The 19,494-nt window shown below is 41.8% G+C and overlaps 1 protein-coding gene across 1 annotated transcript; it reads left to right on the top strand.

Annotated features, from left to right (window-relative positions):
* Window positions 1–10,196: 10,196 nt before the first annotated feature.
* LOC119726683 lies at window positions 10,197–18,633 on the top strand. Its single transcript, XM_038198471.1, has 9 exons — window positions 10,197–10,352; window positions 10,749–10,836; window positions 11,345–11,910; window positions 12,143–12,332; window positions 13,688–13,903; window positions 14,498–14,670; window positions 15,391–15,587; window positions 17,379–17,576; window positions 18,025–18,633. Exons 1-9 carry the CDS (start codon window positions 10,223–10,225, stop codon window positions 18,619–18,621), a joined length of 2,355 nt encoding a protein of 784 aa, XP_038054399.1. The 5' UTR covers window positions 10,197–10,222; the 3' UTR covers window positions 18,622–18,633.
* Window positions 18,634–19,494: the final 861 nt, after the last annotated feature.

Raw genomic sequence — 19,494 nt, 5'->3', positions numbered from 1 at the left:
AGCTACATGTATATGGTTTACACTGTCAATGATTGATAAGCCAGCTGTCCCTACAAATTGCCTGTGTTTGTCTTTTGACTGAATTTGACTAGTCACAGTGCTTGCTTGAAATATGGTCTGACTGTTGGTGACTAGCCTGTGTAAAAGGCATGGCAGGGGAAGAGGATTGATTTTTTGACTGTCTCTGTCTGATGAGACAGCAGGAGGGTTAGAGATCATAACAAATTGAAAGCAAAGTGGGTCAAAGGCCGACAAATGGATGGATGTCAACAAGCGGAAAAAGTCGTCAAGTGGGATATAAAAGTTGTTTGAATTCCCACTTCTGGTGCTATAAAGATTTTAGACTGGTCAAATTCTTATCGTGTAGACACTATACGACTAGATTTTGAAATTGAACAAATATTAAAGTCCAAAACAAAACTTGAAATTTTATGTCTATACACTCGGAATTAGACGACTCTTAAAGTTAATCCATTTTAACAATTATTTGATTGAGTTTCATGCCAAGTATAACATTTTGTAATTGCTTCAAAATATTTGGATAAATTCATCAGTCGTCGTGAACTAATTTACTCATTTCCAAAAATCGAAATCCCATAAGGATTGTTACTACACATTTTTACAGCCACCATTATGTAACCAGGATTCGAGAATATGTTCTGAACTGTGGTTCCAATATTTAAGTCTTGTTGCAAATTAACATATTTTTAATTCATGAATATATTTTGTTTAAGACAGATAATTATAACAGATTTATAGGAATCGCATTGTATTTGTAATAAATGACTTGAAAAGGGACTTTATTTATTTTGTCTGTTTGTTGAGCTCCACTGTTCAATATTTGTCGTGTATTACCCAGCCTATAGACCATTATCATGTTGCGGCCATCTTGAGTTTTTTTCCGTTTCAAATCAACGTAACCAAAGCGAGGCTGGAAGGAAAAGTAGTCTGGTTCGTTTGTCCACAAAAAAAACGTTATCGTTCATTACTGATATTGGATACAGGGAACATGACTGAAATGGTGGCAGCATGATAAAGGTCCATTCTATTTGAACTTGGGTGTCGATTTTCTTTAGCTACGCCGAGAAAAAAAAGCTGTTTATTTCTTCAGTCCCCAAGTCTGGGGAAACATAATCTGTCCATGTACAAGCAGTGTTGTCAATAGACATGTATACAAGTCGTAAAACAATCCATGTTAACACCGATGTGGTAGCTTGTGAACTTCCACCTAAAAACAGAATAACTAGTAACTCAAGATGAGTTCAACTGCGAGATTTTCTGAATGGTTCTTCGCTGGTCACCGATAGCATAGACATTCCACGGGTAGCCCTATATGCCTGGAGAAATGCTTGTATTTGCATTTGGTGTTGTTTGGTGTGGTGTGGGTTTAGCTTGTGAACTCCCACCTAAAAAACAGAATAACTAGTAACTCAAGATGAGTTCAATTGCGAGATTTTCTGAATGGTTCTTCGCTAGTCACCGATAGCATAGACATTCCACGGGTAGCCCTATACATGTATACCCGGAGAAATGCTTGTATTTGCATTTGGTGTTGTTTGGTGTGGTGTGGGTTTACTGCGTCGGGGAAAACAACAACAAATTCCGGTTTCAAGTTCATAGGCCTACCATAGAGGAAGGAACAGTGTACAATGTACTCAGTGTTACACATAATACATACCAGCATCTCGAAAGGTTTTTTTGCCGTTGGTAGTGGTAGTAGTTTTTTCGATCGCTGAACTCTATTTAGCCGATTAAATTATTTGTGCATTCAAATGTCTGCCCTTGAGACGGCGTACTTCTTGTCTGAACCATTTTTTACTAAGGTCTGACTTTCATACTTAAAAACTCGTTACTACAGAGGTGTGAGCTGTAACATTTGCGAACATGGAATATGTTGTCATGTGCCGTGTAAGAATATCTGCTTAAAAATGTCGAACCACAGTAAGCTGGCACTTGTAAGATATATTATGTGTTTAATAAAGCGGAGTACGAGGGTAAGCTTTTGTATCGCTGGGTTAGGCATGAATACACCTTTTGTGCACTCATTCGGTTTAAATTGAAAAAAAACATAGATCAAACTCTAAGGTACAAAAACAAATTTGCTGAAGTGAGCGCCTTGAATGACGTCACGATACCACCCATTATTTTGTCCGCCATAAAGATCGAGCTGTATATGGTTCCAGACCAGTAAATAAACTTCCATTCACCCCAATGATAAATGCTCCCACTTCAGAAATTCGGGAAAAATACTCACAACTCTCCAAGGTGTTCGAGACACACAGGAAATTAAAGCTGATTTCATCATCTTTCATTTTCTTTTCAATTTACGGGGGTCAACTGATGACTTTTAGGAGAAATTTCCATCCGAAGATGATCACCCCTTAAAATAGTCCTGAAGCCCATCGCCATTTTGAAAAACGATGCCTACACTCCATTGCAAAGTAGAGCGCTTTTAGGGCCTCAATTTCATCCAAATTGAACGGAACTACAAGCTTCAAGTCCTGTACACGGCTTCCTCCCATATTTTTTACAAGCCCTCAAGTTCATGGCCCACAGTATGCTCAAATACTGAAGATTTTGAGGGCATGCAAATCGTGATTTGGCCGGCGTACGCAATTTCGGACCGATTTACTGGTCTGCAACCATATAGGCTCACTGTGTATCTCAGCTAAACACTGACTGTTGATGCAAGACCCTTCTCGATATTGGACAACATAACTGTTAATCCCTTAAGTAATTGCTCTCAACCGCAGGTCCGTTATTCCAGATGATCTCCTCTAAATCGGATTATGACAGCTCCGACATTTGCCAGGTCGACCGACAAATCTGAAAGCGATGTCTTTGATCGTACCGCCCTATATAACGTTTGCATTTCCGCCCTTATTGATGCAGGCATGTTTTGTGTAGGCCAATTTTGTTAGCATTGCGAAAAGTTTACCGACGTCGCTATGTATCGAAGGTTTACATTAATTAAGTTGGAGTTATCCATATTTATATACCGCATTTGCTCATTGTTTACTTTGTACGAAACTTTCTATTAGCAGCGCAAAACGACCAGGTTCAGAATGGTGGAGTATAAAAGGGGTTGGGTTTGGCGCAAAATTCCACGCCGAATTCCACGCCGTAATTTTTGGGACACACTTTTTGGGACAAACATTTTTTTGGCCCCCCCCCCAAAAAAAATTGTGGTCTGGATCCGCCCTAGACCGTTCAGGCCGCACAGGCAGAATAAAGGCTTGAAATTTAACTCAACAATTATTGCTTATGAATCTGTACAAAAGTATGAGATGCCACACCCGTTGACCAGCCTTATGGTGGTCTCAGACCTCAGAGAAATGCTCGCAAAAAAAAAATCGTACATCCAAAGATAGAATGGTGTAAAAATAAATAAGCTATGTAATATTGCTGTCACCAATTCTCGGCTGAGGCCTTTTTTTTGATATGGCGTGTTTGAATAACACTTCAATAAGCTCGACATCTTTTTTTGGGGGGGGGGGGGGGGGGTTGAGGCTAAAACTGATGTTGACTCGAAGGCTGGGTGTCACCCGCACGGTCAAAAGGGTTGTCGCGTAGTGTACTCAACGTTGCCATCACTACGCTATATCAACGGGGGCCACTATCAAAACTCGACCGAGAAAACACTTCGTTGTGCGGCGTGTTGCCCAGTGCCGTGAACGGGTGCAGTGCGGGTCCAGGAACTTCTCCCGACTTCGGACACAAACCAGTCACTTCACAGTTTAAAGTGGAATCATTGAAGACTCATTTTCGACACTTGTGGAAGAGAAATATAACTGAATCGCAACGTGGAGATCTAAGCCGGCGATATATATTTTGGAGGTTTAAAGATGGGGATGCTAACAACATTTGGGATCTGAAGCTGCCGAGTTGAGCACAAAGGAGAATCGGGGTAAGATTTGCATATTTTTCTTTTCTTACTGTGGTTAACGTAACATAGAAGGTCTATTAAAAAATATATTGTATTTCATTTCAATAATTATAATGCGTTACAGACCTGTTGTAGTCGACATGACTTGTGTTTCATTACGTATAAGAAGTTAACAACTCGCAACTTCAAATAGTTCTAAATAAATTTAAGGATTCCACTCTATTATTTGCGAAGAGTCAAAATTCACTCCATTCGAGTGACAAGTCACTTCCACCGACTGAAACTATAGGGACCAGGCATTTTAGAGTGAAATTCATTCAATCGAACAGATCAAGTTTTCACTCGACTTTCCACTGGAATAATTCTTTTCCGGAGTATTTCAGGCTAAACATTAGAGTGATTTTCACTCTGAATCGTCTGGTTCCTAGCTTCACCCTTTGGAAATAAGATGGTACCGTTGCGGTAATAAAACGAAAACCGACACAATTTTGTTTTCATTGATAATGGGAACTGCAAGGCATTTTGGTCTTCGGACAGATTTTTGGTTGAAATATGGGCAATGCCAAAGTAACCGTGCACAGCCTTGAACCACAGAAGAAACCATCGTACTCCTCCGTGCTTGAATTGTCCACGATTGGCACATTAATGTAAATATCGATCCTGACTGTGCAAAAAGTGCAAGCAAGCAAACATGTATGGGTGTAAATTTGATCGGTCGGACCGTCGGTCGGCAAGGGAGGATCCAGAACACAATTTTTTCGGGGGGGGGAGGGGGGAGAGAGGGGGAAAGTTTTCGTCCACCCAAAAAGTGGGTCCAAAAAATTACGGTGTGAGGCTCGGGCCTGCTTAAGGGGCTCCGAAAAAAAATGTATTCTGGATGCTCTGTGGTGCGATCTGAGGCAATTTCTGAACACTTTAACCAATGTTTTGTAGGAAAAGAAGTTGGTGAACGCAGTGCATGTCTTTATTGCGACTCCACTCAAAAAGAAAAAAGAAATTGGTTTCGTTTTTTTTTGGGGGGGGGGGGCATGGCCCCCGTGGGCCCCCCAACCCCACCCCCTGGATCCGCCCTTGTCGGTCGGTCGGTTGTCGTCGTTGGACATTGCATGCACGAGACATCAGGAAGGCAGGAGTTTGTCAGAACCCGCCCACAAAGAGGCAACATATTCGTTTCTGCTCGATGCTGATTTAAATTCCACGGTACAATCCTAACTCACTAACTCATAACACGAATCAAAATCAGTGGAAGCGGTAGTTAAAAAAAATAGACCGAATTCCTGCGATGTAGGCTATAAGCAGTATGTGTTTCTAAAGACCTAAAAAATCCCGAACATAAGTGAGTCATTTCCACACGAAAAGCAAGAATACACTAGTTATGATCTACAGTGTGTGCATGTCTGCCGCCGAAACTGTAACAATTTTTTTGTCAGACTATTGGCATATATTTTTTTGTTGTTATTCAGCACCTGTATGATAATATTTCCATCCACTCCTTGAATTTTCAGTCATCGGGCAAACACATTCGTTATTCATAGACCAGTTCTGTTTGACCGCTTACAATACTCCGTGTTTAATCGGGGGCAGTGATATGTTGACTCAAAGGCAAATCATTCCATGCAATCAACAGATGCCCAAACAATACAGGAAAACCTGGCTACGAATGATTTGACACTGAGGATGGAATTGACTGTGTTTTTGAACAATATAGCTTTGCGATGGCATTTACATGAATTTGGTGTAATGTCATATCAAGAAATCCAGCTAGGGCAAACCATTTTTTTTCTGACCACTATGCACTGTAAAAACTCCCTGGTCAAAATTGACTCAGAATCTGCGTCTATATCTGCACAACCTTTTCCGAGTCAAAATTTACCCTTTTCTTGGTCAAAATAAACTTTTCCCGGGTCAAAAAGACATTTTTTTCTGGATCATTTTGACCTAAAAATCGTAATTTTTTGACCCTGAAACGGACCTTTCAGATATAGACTCATATCGGGGTCAATTTGACCCCGGAGTTTTTAGAGTGTAGACGAATTTCAAGTTCAAATTTGAATTGAAACCGAGGCACTCGGTGATAAGCGACTGTATGACACTGAATACCTTTTCCTTTCAAATCCTCTCAGCAAGACAGCACTGAGGCCATCGGCTTCATTGCCACGTCAATAGTGTTGAGCACTACATAATAATGGTCATGAAGAATCGTACATCTTGAAATAGAATTCAATTTTACTTTAGGTAAGGGCCTACCTATGTGGGCCGGAGCTTGTGCCTGCCATTTATCTCTATTAGATCGGGTGCAGAAGCGAATCGTTAATTTGGTTGTGAAGAGTTCATGAGCTAGTCACTACAACCCCTTTCCCACCGTAGGCCAGTAGCCATCACCCTCCTAACGCGCCGTTAGGAAAGCGTTAGGAATTGGTTAGGAATCGGTTAGGAATTCGGTTCGGAATGTTCGGAATCGGTACAGTCTGTTCTACAGATATTTCCAATGAAATTGTTCCACCAGTTTAATTGTTTAACTTGGTTCCTCCTGTCAGGGTGTTTGAACGTGCAACCAGGCTCTCTGCTTCATCTCACCCATCCTAACGCGCCGTTAGGAAAGCGTTAGGAATTGGTTAGGAATCGGTTAGGAATTCGGTTCGGAATGTTCGGAATCGGTACAGTCTGTTCTACAGATATTTCCAATGAAATTGTTCCACCAGTTTAATTGTTTAACTTGGTTCCTCCTGTCAGGGTGTTTGAACGTGCAACCAGGCTCTCTGCTTCATCTCACCCATACACTCTAGCTGTGCCGAGATGTAGAACAAAGAGCTACTATAATCAGGCATGCAAGTTGTTCCATCAGTTTGTTTGACTTGGTTGCTCCTGTCAGGGTGTTTGAACGTGCAACCAGGCTCTCTGCTTCCTCTCACCCATACACTCTAGCTGTGCCGAGATGTAGAACAAAGAGCTACTATAATCAGGCATGCAAGTTGTTCCATCAGTTTGTTTGACTCGGTTGCTCCTGTCAGGGTGTTTGAGCGTGCAACCAGGCTCTCTGCTTCCTCTCACCCATACACTCTAGCTGTGCCGAGATGTAGAACAAAGAGCTACTATAATCAGGCATGCAAGTTGTTCCATCAGTTTGTATGACTTGGTTCCTCCTGTCAGGGTGTTTGAGCGTGCAACCAGGCTCTCTGCTTCCTCTCACCCATACACTCTAGCTGTGCCGAGATGTAGAACCAAGAGCTACTCTAATGGCTTTTCCCCACATTTTGTATCTATTTGGAACTGCTTGCCTAGTGCGTGTTTCCCTCCATTCTATGATCTAGCATGTTTTAAGAGCAATTCAATTCCTACCTCAAGTTTTCCTGATTATTTTCTTCGTCTCATTTTTTCTTCATAGCCCTTTGCCAAGAGTGGCTTTTATAGCCTTGCTTGGGGCGATTTTGCAGTAAAAAAACAACAAAATTTATATGATAAAAGGCAGTTACATTGGTGGCATAAAAAAATTTTTTATTGTGAAGGAAATTCTCGAAGAAACACTCCAGAAATATTGACACAAAGATGCTCTTAACCGGTTCCTCATTTACGTTTCATAAAACATAGGTCTTTCTGTTGTGAATTGAAATTGAAGAATTCAACAAAAACATCTTTTGAAGGCTGAGACGGTTTAATTCTCGACTGAAAGTAGACACCGTAACCAATATAGTCATAGGATGTAAAAGTAATGGAAATAATTCAAAACAAATTCAGAAAAAAATCCTCAAAATGATGATTTTGTTTATTATGAATCATATTACAAAAACAGTTTGTTTGTATGATCATCAAAACACCAAAACTCCAGGAGTTTTGATAAATTAAGTTTCCGACATGCACTGTTCAAGCTTTCTTCAAAATGACAGCACGTCCATTGAAAAAAAAAAAACACGGTGTACGTTTGCCTACATTTTCATCGGGGCAAAAGTTAGTCAAATTTACACGAATTGACACCCCGTTGCGGCGTAAAAGCGCTACATAAATGCCTGCTATTATTATTATATTATTATTATACAAAATCAATTTGTGCCAATTGTCAGAAAGAATACAATTTCCCAACTATTTTATTCAACGACCTTTTCATAAAGGCTCGTCAAAAACACACAAAAAATTGCCGGTAGCTCGCTGTGCATGCCCTAGCATAGTTCCACATTCCAACCGCTCGGCAACAACCATCAACACCTCATAATTAATGTTCGTATTTCATGTGATTATTTAAACATGTTGCGGCAGACTATATACCTCCTGGTACGATAGCTCAGTGGCGGTCTTCTGGGGAGGCAAAAGTCCACAATGTTTACATTACACCGGCCCGTTTATTTTGATCATAAATCGCATACTGATTTTTTTTTTTTAGTGAAGTTATTACATTTTTATTGATTTGTACTTTTTGAATGTGAATTGTCGGCCAATTGGTTTTGACAAATGAAAGAGTTCGTCACCCCTCAGCAGCCACCTATTTTTTTCCATACGTCGAAAAAATTGTCATAAAGATATGTTCAAGTTGGAATTAATATTTTTTTGGATATTCTTCTGACTTCTGTATTATTACTTTTTTTCACAAAGTAGGCGTACTTGACATGTGGATTTCAACGGCGCGGCTTTGGCCCGTATTTTTTTTTATATCAGCCGTGTGCGTCATTTATGGTTTATACCGTCTAAGGTTGAATTCTTCGTTTAATTAATGTAAATTATCGTTTGTGTTTGTCTTTCCATTGTGGTTCATTAATTTTCACGCGTTTTTTTTTAAGAGTTGTGTGCTGTGCGATAAGACCGTTTAAAAAAAAATGATTTCCCCAAAAAAGTAATAATAGTGTGATAAAAGGATTAAATAATGTTCATTAGGGCATCTTCACCAAAATCTTTAATCAACATCGTCTCTCTTATGACACACAATAACGTGAATGTCACCGCGATGACCCATCATTTCAACGTTGCACATGCTTGTTTTTTTGAATAGCGCCAAGATCGGATAACATCCATTTGCAGATCCTCTTGAGCAACGACAAAAGTTAAAGCACTTACCGAAAAATAAAAGGTACAATATCTGTCACAATATAGTAGGCCTCGGACAGTTCGTTAGGTAAATCTGAATGATGATCGGAAATTGAAGGCAGACATGTTTGCGTCGCTTCTGGCGTGATGAAAACACCCCATGGGTCGGCATTTTGTAAACGGTGTCGGGCTGGCAAACAACATGCACCTGGCCTTGACACTAAAAACTATTAAAAACAACCAACATTGTCCCCAGTGACTCGAAACTAGGTTAAGAGGGCTCTTCCATTATTTTATTTCTGGCAAGAAGTTACTCTCAAGCACATAACCGCTGCAATTCAAACAATGGTGGCCGAAACCCGCGGAGCCATGGACTTGATTTCAAGTCGGTATATAAAATAAAAACCTGTTTCTGTTTCGACTACGCAGATTTTTAGCACTTCGTTGCTGATTTGTGACTATCTATAGGGCTAATGGTTTTTATCTACTGGGTCGAGGACGAAACCGATCTATCACCCGGCGACTTGAAGTAAAGTCTGGTGGGGTAAAAACTAAATTGTATCTTGGGAGGTAACGAAATTAAAAACCGCAGACAAAAACTCAGTGGAGTTTGCACGAGATGCGGCCGTACCACGGAGTGTTTCTCGGCGGGGTCTGAACCCGGGCCATATCCCGGGGTGAAAAGCGAGTGCAAATTCACTGCCTCAACCTGACCCAATAAGTCTCGGATTAGCCACATGATTGGGGCTATCAAGTAGCCTAAAGCCAAGGACAAAAAGGTAGAGCTTAAATTACTTAGTGAATTTACAAATGTACACACGATGAGTTGAAAAAAAGAAACTTTACAGTCACACACCTTTCAGTATGGCCGAGGTTGTTCACTGCAACGAATAACGCCACCAAGCGTGAGAATATCCCCTCCCAACTCAAGCCAACCCAAGCTCCACCCTTTTTTCTACCTGGATAATAATCATAGGCTTACGAACCGACTATCGACTTTTCATATAGGCTACCACGGCATCAAACTCTGAAGCTGTTTCACAGTTTCAGATCAATTTGCTTTAATCTACAAACACACCTCAAGAACCTCAATGAGAAGCAGTCAGTCAACTGAAAGTCAAAATGCCGACAAATATTTGTTTTTGAGTGAGAAATTGCTTTATAATGCGACACCGTTCTAGCCTAAGTGGAGACCATCTGGCCGTAAAATCACCACACAGCCTAGGTCGATTGTCGAGATTTATTACTGCAACAAAAAGAGGATTTGTTTATTTTATCCACTGCTATAGCAACGGTATAATTCCTCTGGGCACATATAGGAAGATGGCTCACATTTACGAGCGAGTGGTGCAACTCATCTCGCAGGATCCTTCCACGAGACATGCGCGGGACATCGAGTCGCTGATCCCGTGGTTTCAGAACATGAGCGGACTGTTCAAGTCACAGAAAACAGGTAAGAGCCGAGAACTATTCACTGGTGATGTGTCTATTTTGGAATTTGGTGAAAGGGGATGTATCAACAACGATTCAGTAATAATACTGCCTGGTATACTTTCCAAATAGGGATTAATTACTATAATTATCCTAATAAAAGTTATTGCTTTTGTTGAGGTTTTTGATCAACTTTCTTTGTGTTTCGTTTTTACGTTTGGTTGATGATGCCTTCATTTTCTACATTTTCAAGAGAAAAAAAATCACGGAAAAATCGAATTTTACAATCACGCATGACACATTTTTTTCAAGAAAGATGTGCTGATTTTCGCGCTTTTCTTAACCACAAAGTATCTTAAAGACAAATAATTTGATCGGATGATTTGGGGCAAAAATTTCACTTCATTCACAATATTAGATGTAGTGAAGGATATTGTGCGAAACTGCGAGTTCCGATCCGTTCCGGCAGACAACATCATCATCAAACAGGGAGACACTGGCGATTGGTGAGTTAAAAACAAATATGCATAAATAATAGGCCTACTTCGTCGATGAGAACTAATTGTAACTATATATCATTCTATTATTTCAATACCTAGGGAAATAAGTCCCAAAACGTTTTAAGAGGGTAACTCTCTGTTAATATGTGGTGCACTCATGTGATGAGACAAGGAGGTCTGCCCTGCGCAGTTATAGACGGTTTGCCTACGGGTACGAGGCGTGGCAGAGGTCGCCCTAAGCAGCGGCGATTGAAAGAGAACAGGTGATGGCGGCGACCCAAGGGATACGCCCCCATTACAATCTGAGGACGAGGCGGCCACGGACGCAAGTCTATGCCGAATGATAATCTCTGTTAAAAATCGCAAGGCAAATATAGAGGGATTGTTGGAACCCAGAGAAAAATCCATAGATAAACAATTCGAGCTTTCCCCCGTAGTTTATTCTTAATGGCATGGGAAACTCTAATTGTCACTGCTCTCAGTGATTTCTCATTATCTACCATTCCCTTCGCAGTTTCTACATCATTTTGAGCGGTTCCGTGTCCATCTACATCAACCAGACTCTAGAGGAACAAGGCAACATCCAGAACCCCAACGACCTTGCCAAAGCCAAGAGGAAGGCCAAACACCGAGCCAATCGGAGCCGAACCAACAGCCTCATACCCCCGCCTTCCCGGGGCAGGAGCAAAAGCCTCGCCAAATCTACCACCACCCTCCGGTCTCCCTCACCCAAACCGCGACCAAAAGGTCCGGAAAAGCGCGACCGTAAAACCGGAGAGACTAATAAAGACGTATCGGAGGATTTGAAAAATAACGCCGGCGCGCGGAACAGGGCGCGCACCACCCTCTTGCCGCCGAGCGAGAGCCAGGAGCTGCAGCCCGGCGGCTCCACGAGGGAATCGCGGTCCCATAGCTGGGTGCCGCCGACTTACTCGGAGAAGGAGGCAAGCTTCTTTTCGAAGAAAGATGAAGAGGAGGAAGAAACGGAGACGGGTTCCTCGAGCGATGAGGACCAGATGAAGACGGATTCATCCGGGAAGTTGGACAGGACGATGTTTGGAGTACACATCAGGGAACTCGGTAGGCATACACTATCTCATTTTTCCAGTTTCCTATATAGAACGAAATTGCTTCATTTTAACACCTTTTCCAAATAACATTTATTATGACTTCATTTCTTTCGACTTTCAAGATTTTGATATTATCGAGCGAATTCAAATATCTACTCAAGATTTAGTCAAATACATGCATTTCATCAAACTGACGGTATCCCATACGGGACACACTTGACTCAAACTCGCATACCACGCAGGTCCGGGCAAGAGTTTTGGCGAGTTAGCTTTGGTACAGACCAACCTGATACGGAGCGCGTCGGTCATAGCCGACCAGCCTACGGGGCTGATCGTGGTGGACAGAGACCTCTACAACCGATCACTCAAGGCGGCACAGCAGCAGGAGTTCGCGGGGAAGAAACAGTTTGTCAACACCTTCCCCCTGTTCAGGTAAATAAAGGAGGAGCGGTGTCGTTGAGACGGCCGGTCAAAGTCTTGAAAATTGCCGCCACAAAGGACATGCCGTTAGCTAATTGGTCATTTTTACGGTCTTTTACGGCAACCGGTTTAGAACTTTGTTTTAACAATTTCTGGACAATTTTGGAAACTGTTTCTGAGAAGCAGAATGACAAATGTTCAAGGGGAAATTTGGGGAGGGTCTGACCAACTAGATAATGTGTGGTGTTCCTCTCCCTTTTGAACTACATCTGGTGTGCACACGTCCACATGCACCAGTCATCTCGGAATAAATGGGAAGACTTCTGTGAAGTGACGTGATAAAATAAGGCGAGTTTTTTTCACGTCTTATTTCCGTTAGATATCCCTCCAAACCTGTTCTTGAAAACCCCGGCAAACTGTTTACAAGAAAGATGGGACATGCAGGGTTTTATTCTGTGGTCAATTCACAAAACGTCAATCGAAGTAACAATCACAAGTCAAATCACAAGTCAAATAACAAGTTAGGTCACAAATAGTGGGATGAACAATGACAAGGACACGCCGTTATCACAGTTTTAGCTTATGGCAAGTCTTGCGACTGGTTGATTTTTGATGAACTTGTGACGGCATGTGAGGACTTGACTTGAACTCTGTTTAGAAGATAGTTCTCGTGCAATATCTTCTTTGTACGAATAAACGAGTCCCCATTGTGACAAATCTGTTTCCCCTTTTCAACTTTTTGTTAAAACTTCGTCTGAGTGAAACACCCAAAATAGATTTTGCCTCAGGAATGTAGTCGAGTCCATCACAAGTCCTCCAGTCCCAATTCAACTCACAAACTACTCAATGAACTTTGACAAAGGCATTCCCATTTTATATTTCATCCACTATTACTTGTGACTGGACTTGTGACTGGACTTGTGACTGGACTTGTGACTAGACTTGTGACTGGACTTGTGATTGGACTTGTGACTGGACTTGTGACTGGACTTGTGATGGACTTGTGACTGGACTTGTGACTGGACTTGTGATTGGACTTGTGACTGGACTTGTGACTGGACTTGTGACTGGACTTGTGACTGTACTTGTGACTAGACTTGTGACTGGACTTGTGACTGGACTTGTGACTGGACTTGTGACTGGACTTGTGATGGACTTGTGACTGGACTTGTGATTGGACTTGTGACTGGACTTGTAACTGGACTTGTAACTGGACTTGTGACTGGACTTGTGATGGACTTGTGACTGGACTTGTGACTGGACTTGTGATTGGACTTGTGACTGGACTTGTAACTGGACTTGTAACTGGACTTGTGATTTACTTGTGACTGGACTACATTTTGTTTGTCCTAAAAAATTTCTTATAGTCACTGGACCCCGCGGCAGAGAAATGTCATGGCCATGAGCCTGACCAGAGTCCGGTACCAGTACGGCAACAGCATCGTCAGACAAGGGGATAAAGTCAGGGGACTCATCTTCATCACGTCAGGCCGGGCCGTGGTTTCCATAGATCCCATCCAACACATCGAGCAGTATCCGAACATGTGCAGCCAAGAGGATGTCCGATATGCCAAAGAAGTCAGGTTGGTACCCATGCGAACCCCCCCCCCCCAAAAAAAACCCACCTTTGATAGACGCTGCCCAGAACAAACTACTCACATGCAATTTTGCCTTTGAGAAAGATCATGCTAGGATCGGAATGTCAGACCTTCTACCTTTTATTTATACCGTCAACTTTTTCCCTCTCTCTCAAAAATTTTCTGGACAACAAGCGGAGATCTTTTGTAGAAACACGTTTTATTCTTGATCCTCTTTGGTAGGGGTATCAAGATGAAATGTTACCGAACAAAAACCACAGTTTTCAACGTCGTTATATAACATCAAAGCTTTTCTGTTTGAAAATGTTTTTGTTCAAAACACACATCTACGAAGTGGAACAGTCGCCATTTACCTTTAAAGATTCCAAAAGATGCTCTTTATACCTTCTCTTGCGATGCTCTTTATACCTTCTCTTGCGATGTTTTTTTTTTTACAAGACATTCTGATGCAAACTTTTTTCTAGCTACTTCAATGGCATCGGTGTTTTGTTTTAGGTTTATAGACTGATATGTAGAGCTGTGTGAAACTTCACTAGCATTGACCATTTTTAAGAATGAAGTGTTCGTGTTTCTTTCCAGGCTTTGCAAGAGAAGTCGAGCCTCTTTCCCCGGCTCATCCGACTACTGGTTGCAGGACCTTCACAAACCAGGCCCCAACAACCCCAGGCGTAGGGAGGGGTACGCAGCCGCAGAGAAGGAAGTCAACATGAGATCGGTCCAGCTCTGCGCTATCGGAACGAACGATTACATAGGTTGGTGTCCATGAATGCAGTTTTCATTTTCAAATTTCCGCATTCCAAAATGCCGTCATTTCAACACGTCTCAAATTTTAAACTGTCATTTTTGTTCATACATAAATTTCTAAATGAATGCACGGTTTGAACGATTGTATGCGCATGATACATGCAATCGAATTTAAGGCAAAATATTATAATGTTCAATTAAATGTATTCAATTTAAGGTAGACTTTTTGCTTGCTCATAGGTATAAACAGGACATAGTATGACATTATACAGCATGTTACGAATTACTTTTGTGAAGATATTTGCAGAATAATAGTTGAAACGTTTTTAAAGAATGACTTCGCGTTTGTGGTTCCTGCGCCTCAATTTGGACCCTAACCGTCGGCGCGTTTTATGTTTTCAGCATTAAAATGCAAACAATAAACAGGATGGATTGGGAACCTAACGATTCGTTGCATCCCTTGCAGTCTACTGTAAGCAAAAGTACTGCGCTTATGGAAGACGCAGGCCGCGTTTCGTTCTCATATGTCAAGCCCCAAATTAAAAACAAAATAATCATCAACCCATTTTAAAGCTTTCCCGGACTCTTGTATCCATTTCGCCCCATTTCCATTATGCTAAAATCTCAAAACCTCATTTCTACAAGTTCACTCCTATTTCACGACAACTAGTTAGTCTTATTCTGCCAAAGCTGGTTAGCAAAATTGGTGTCCTTTGTTGCCTATGTAGGTGATATCTCGGTCTTGCTGCACCTGCCGACCTACGTTGCCACGGTAACTTGTCTGGAACCTTTGGAGGCGTTGGAGCTGGACTTAAACAACTTTGAGAGGCAGGTCTTTAAGAAGAGTCACTCGACGTACGTAACCATGAGGGAGATAGCGGAGCTGAGGCTTGGAGCGAGGGTGAACAGGTTACAGGAAGAACAGGTACTCCAAATGTCGACTTTGGTAGAGCGCTGATGATCTTGTTAGTCTGTTAATAGACTTGACTAGGCCGTTTCACACTACAGCCCTAAAAAGCAAGGTTTTGTTCGACCCAGTTTGGCCCGACTCTGCGTTAATTCAACCCTGTTCGAATGCACAATACACAAGAACTTCTTGCTCCGGCAAAAAATTTGGTTGAACATAAAACCTTGGATAATGCAAGACCGTTTCATTCTGCGATTTGACTCGGTCATAATGTGAACCATGAATAATTTGGTAGCTTATCCCAATCCAATCCCAATTTGTACTCGCAGGAATATTTTGAAGTTGAAAATTGTCACACTATATAGCTTGAACATTGCCAGTCAAAACAAAGCTGGAGTGACTAAAACCAGCTTTTAGACTGTTGATGGAATGGGCTGAAGCTTTCAAATGTGATTTTGTTGTAATTCCAATTCGCACAAAACTTCAACTCCTTCGACCAAGCATTATTAACTTGTAGAAACTGAGCAACTGATGAAAATAGTTGGTCTGTTTTTGCATTCAAATATGACAGTTAAAGAGGTTGTGGAATGCTCCAAGACATTTCCGTCATTTTTCGGGTATATGTAGCCTAAGGTGTGATGAAATAAAAAAGACTATTGTTTCTGTCATAAAATGAGTACAAAGGGTACTTTTGAGAGCTGTTTTTCAAGTCCTGTCATGCCTGTTTCGACCCGAATGTCTACGATTTACTGTGTTTTATTTGCTGCCCGCAACGACGACTTTTACACAAATTGCACGTTCGGGTCGAAACAGGACCTGAAAAATATTTCTCAAAAGTACCCTTTGTACTCATTTCATGACAGAAACAATAGTCGTTTTTATTTCATCACACCTTAGGCTACATATACCCAAAAAATGACGGAAATGTCTTCGAGCATTCCACAACCTCTTTAAAATAGTGGTGCACATTGAGTGTGTCCTTATGAGTTGAATACCCATACGACTGCATTAGAAACTAAAACCAGTGCCCACGAGATAGGGTCTTTAAAACATGTATTGCTATAGTTCTACAATTCAGTTTGGCTTTTCTATAATTTAAGTAGAGACCGTTGAGTTGAATGTAAAACATTATTGGTGAGACTAGATTAGCAAACTGCCATAATTCAAAGAAAAACCTTAGAGCACGTTCAAGCGAGGACCATGGCTAACCATAGTTGAACTAACTTCACTCGAACGTAGAATAATGGGACTACTTTAAGCAACTGTTTGGAACCGAAGTTTGGGGCACGGTTGCATCACGGGTTAGCAATAGCCACGCGCATCATAATGCATAACAAGAACCACGACCAAGACGTGTTGTGAGTAGAGGCAGTGGCATGCCAACCTTGCCATCTTTGTGTGGGGGATGGACCTAAAAACAAAACTGGTCCACACGATGCAGGTTGTGTGAACCTTCTGTGGACTAAGCCAGGTCCACACAAGGTTTCCCCCTCTCTGGAAAACAGCTTTAGAGGCATATTTGGGTTAGGGTCATCAGTCGCCAAATGCAGAGGAACACTCAAGGAAATCATGATAACATATTTGGGTTCAAAGAGTGTTCACAGAATGAGTAAAATGATTTTTTCCGCGGTTTTTCTTAACTATACGAAACAAAGGAATGTCTACAGTAGGTAAGTATTAGGCCTGGACGTTTGCACATTGCTATTACCGCAGGTGTAAGTTAGGTCACAAATAGACTACTAGTCGACTAATGGTCCTCGCCCGCACTTGCTCATAGCTGCAACTTTCCTATCCACGATCTCCACCCAGGTCTACAGCCCAGTCTTCGAAACCATGCTAGGGAAATTCCAAGAGCTGAACACCTCGCCAGCCATGAAGGCAGCCTTGAGGAGGAAGCAGGCGGAGGAGGAGGATCTGATGGTGTCCCTCTTCACTCCCAGCTGGCACATCTACAGGGAGAAGCAACGCTTGTTTCTCAGGAGAAGACAGAGAGAGAAACGACTACAGGTATTTTCATTTTAATCTCAGTGCACCTTTTTTTTTCATGAGAGGTGAGTTGGGGTCCGAGCCTGGTGTTCTCTTGTCACCTGACTGACCGATTCAATGACTGACTTTCACTTGTGTTTTAAGAGTGGTTATCTGTTTCACTGACCGACTGTCACTCGTGATTTACGCTGGTCTGGGAGCAGCTTTGCGGTGCGAGGCTTGCCTATTTCCATGAAGCATCTACACCACATGATACATAAGTCTGGCACCATTTGTTTCATGTACGTTCAAGATACATGCGTTGGCAATAAGTCAAGTATCCATGCGAGTAGCAAAAGTGGATTTTTTGTTCCCGTCCTTTTAAAAAAAAAGTTATTTGGAATCAATAGCTTTACTAAGCTTGCCTTGTCCTGTTTTTGAAGGGTAGAGTACTTTTTTTAGACTTAAAATGGATATCCTTCTCCGACAGGAAATGAGGATGCAGCAGATGGCCCACGCAGCCAGCCTGGGTATGCAGCTACGACTACAGAGCACGAACATGCTCTCAGAACTCAAAGAAACTGAGGGATCCAACCTGCAATCCCACCGCACCCACGAAGACGCCTTACCTGCCAGCTTACGCAACAACGCCATCCCTACGTACTCCTTGCAACCCGTTAAGGCAATCACGCCGTTGGTTGGCAGACAGCGCAGCATGAGTGATCGCTACGATCGGTACTACCTACCCTCGCATTCCGTCGGTGCCCTGCCCCGGGCACCGTTGATTTCCACCGACAGCTCGCCGTTGATGAACGGACTGAGCGAGAACAAAGACACGAAGGGTGGAGGGGATGCTGGTAAAGAGATGGGGGAGGGTAGTGGACCTCCTGGTGACTCCGTCTGGGGCAAGGATCTAAGAAGGCCCCGCTTCAAGTCCTGGAGCGGTCAAATTGGGAGACAGGACTCAGGAGATAACAACACCCTCCCCAAGTTACCAGAACAGCAGGCTTCAGACAGTCAACAACGAAGACTCCAACCTCAGCAGGCTAACAGTCTGTTACCTCTTGGAATAGGAACAGCCCAATAACCGTGGATTATATTTGAGCCTCTGTTTTAGCCTCTGAAGAAGAACTTGCTAAGTTCGCAACGTCAGGCCACATTAATTTTTAGATTTATATATTTCAGGTCCATCCAGTCAGTAAGCAGTTTGCAGCAGTCTTACTTTTTTTCAGATTATATTTGAGATTTTTCTTCTTGCGTTTGACCCCACTGGTTCAAGACCTTAACATGTACAGATGTTTGGGACACTAACCTAGCAATTTTAAGATACACATCTCAAAATAGATGATCTGGTGGGTAAAGTATGTCTTTCAGGAGTTTGGTAATGCAGGCTAAAACCATCAACAAGCATTTTAGGAATGTTTAGTAGTTTCTTGGTGTAAATATCTGGAACACCCAAAAACATCATTTAAATTAAAAAAGTTTCTTTAGAGTATCTTGAATATCTTTAAAAAAAGAAGAAGGAATTTAGTGAAACATTTAAACTCGATGAACGTGCACTCATATGATGACAACTTCAGGTATGTTTTAAAGATGATTTGCAAAAGCAAATTTATTGGTTCCGGTAAATGAGTTTCTAAGGAGAAGGAAAACAAGCTCACAATTTTTCCAGTAAAAGTTTGTAATCTTGAGGCTCGACAGTGCCTTCCTTGGAACATATTCTTTCCAGAAGGTTTTCCAAAAATACTGAGAACTCTTGCATTAGAGCATAAACATCTATACAGCAATACTGTAAATGTATTGTGTGATGCGACCAGACGCCATTATCCAAACCAAAAAACAATGTTATTTAAGCACTATATATTTGCCAAATACCTCTGAAATATAAATGTATACTGTTAACATAGTTAATTCATTGGTGGACGTTAACCTTGTCTGTATATATGAAAATTTGAATATA

The sequence above is a fragment of the Patiria miniata genome, unplaced genomic scaffold, assembly GCF_015706575.1.
Source record: "Patiria miniata isolate m_02_andy unplaced genomic scaffold, ASM1570657v1 HiC_scaffold_2, whole genome shotgun sequence".
Classification (NCBI taxonomy): domain Eukaryota; kingdom Metazoa; phylum Echinodermata; class Asteroidea; order Valvatida; family Asterinidae; genus Patiria; species Patiria miniata.
This window is presented reverse-complemented; position numbering and strand designations above follow the sequence as displayed.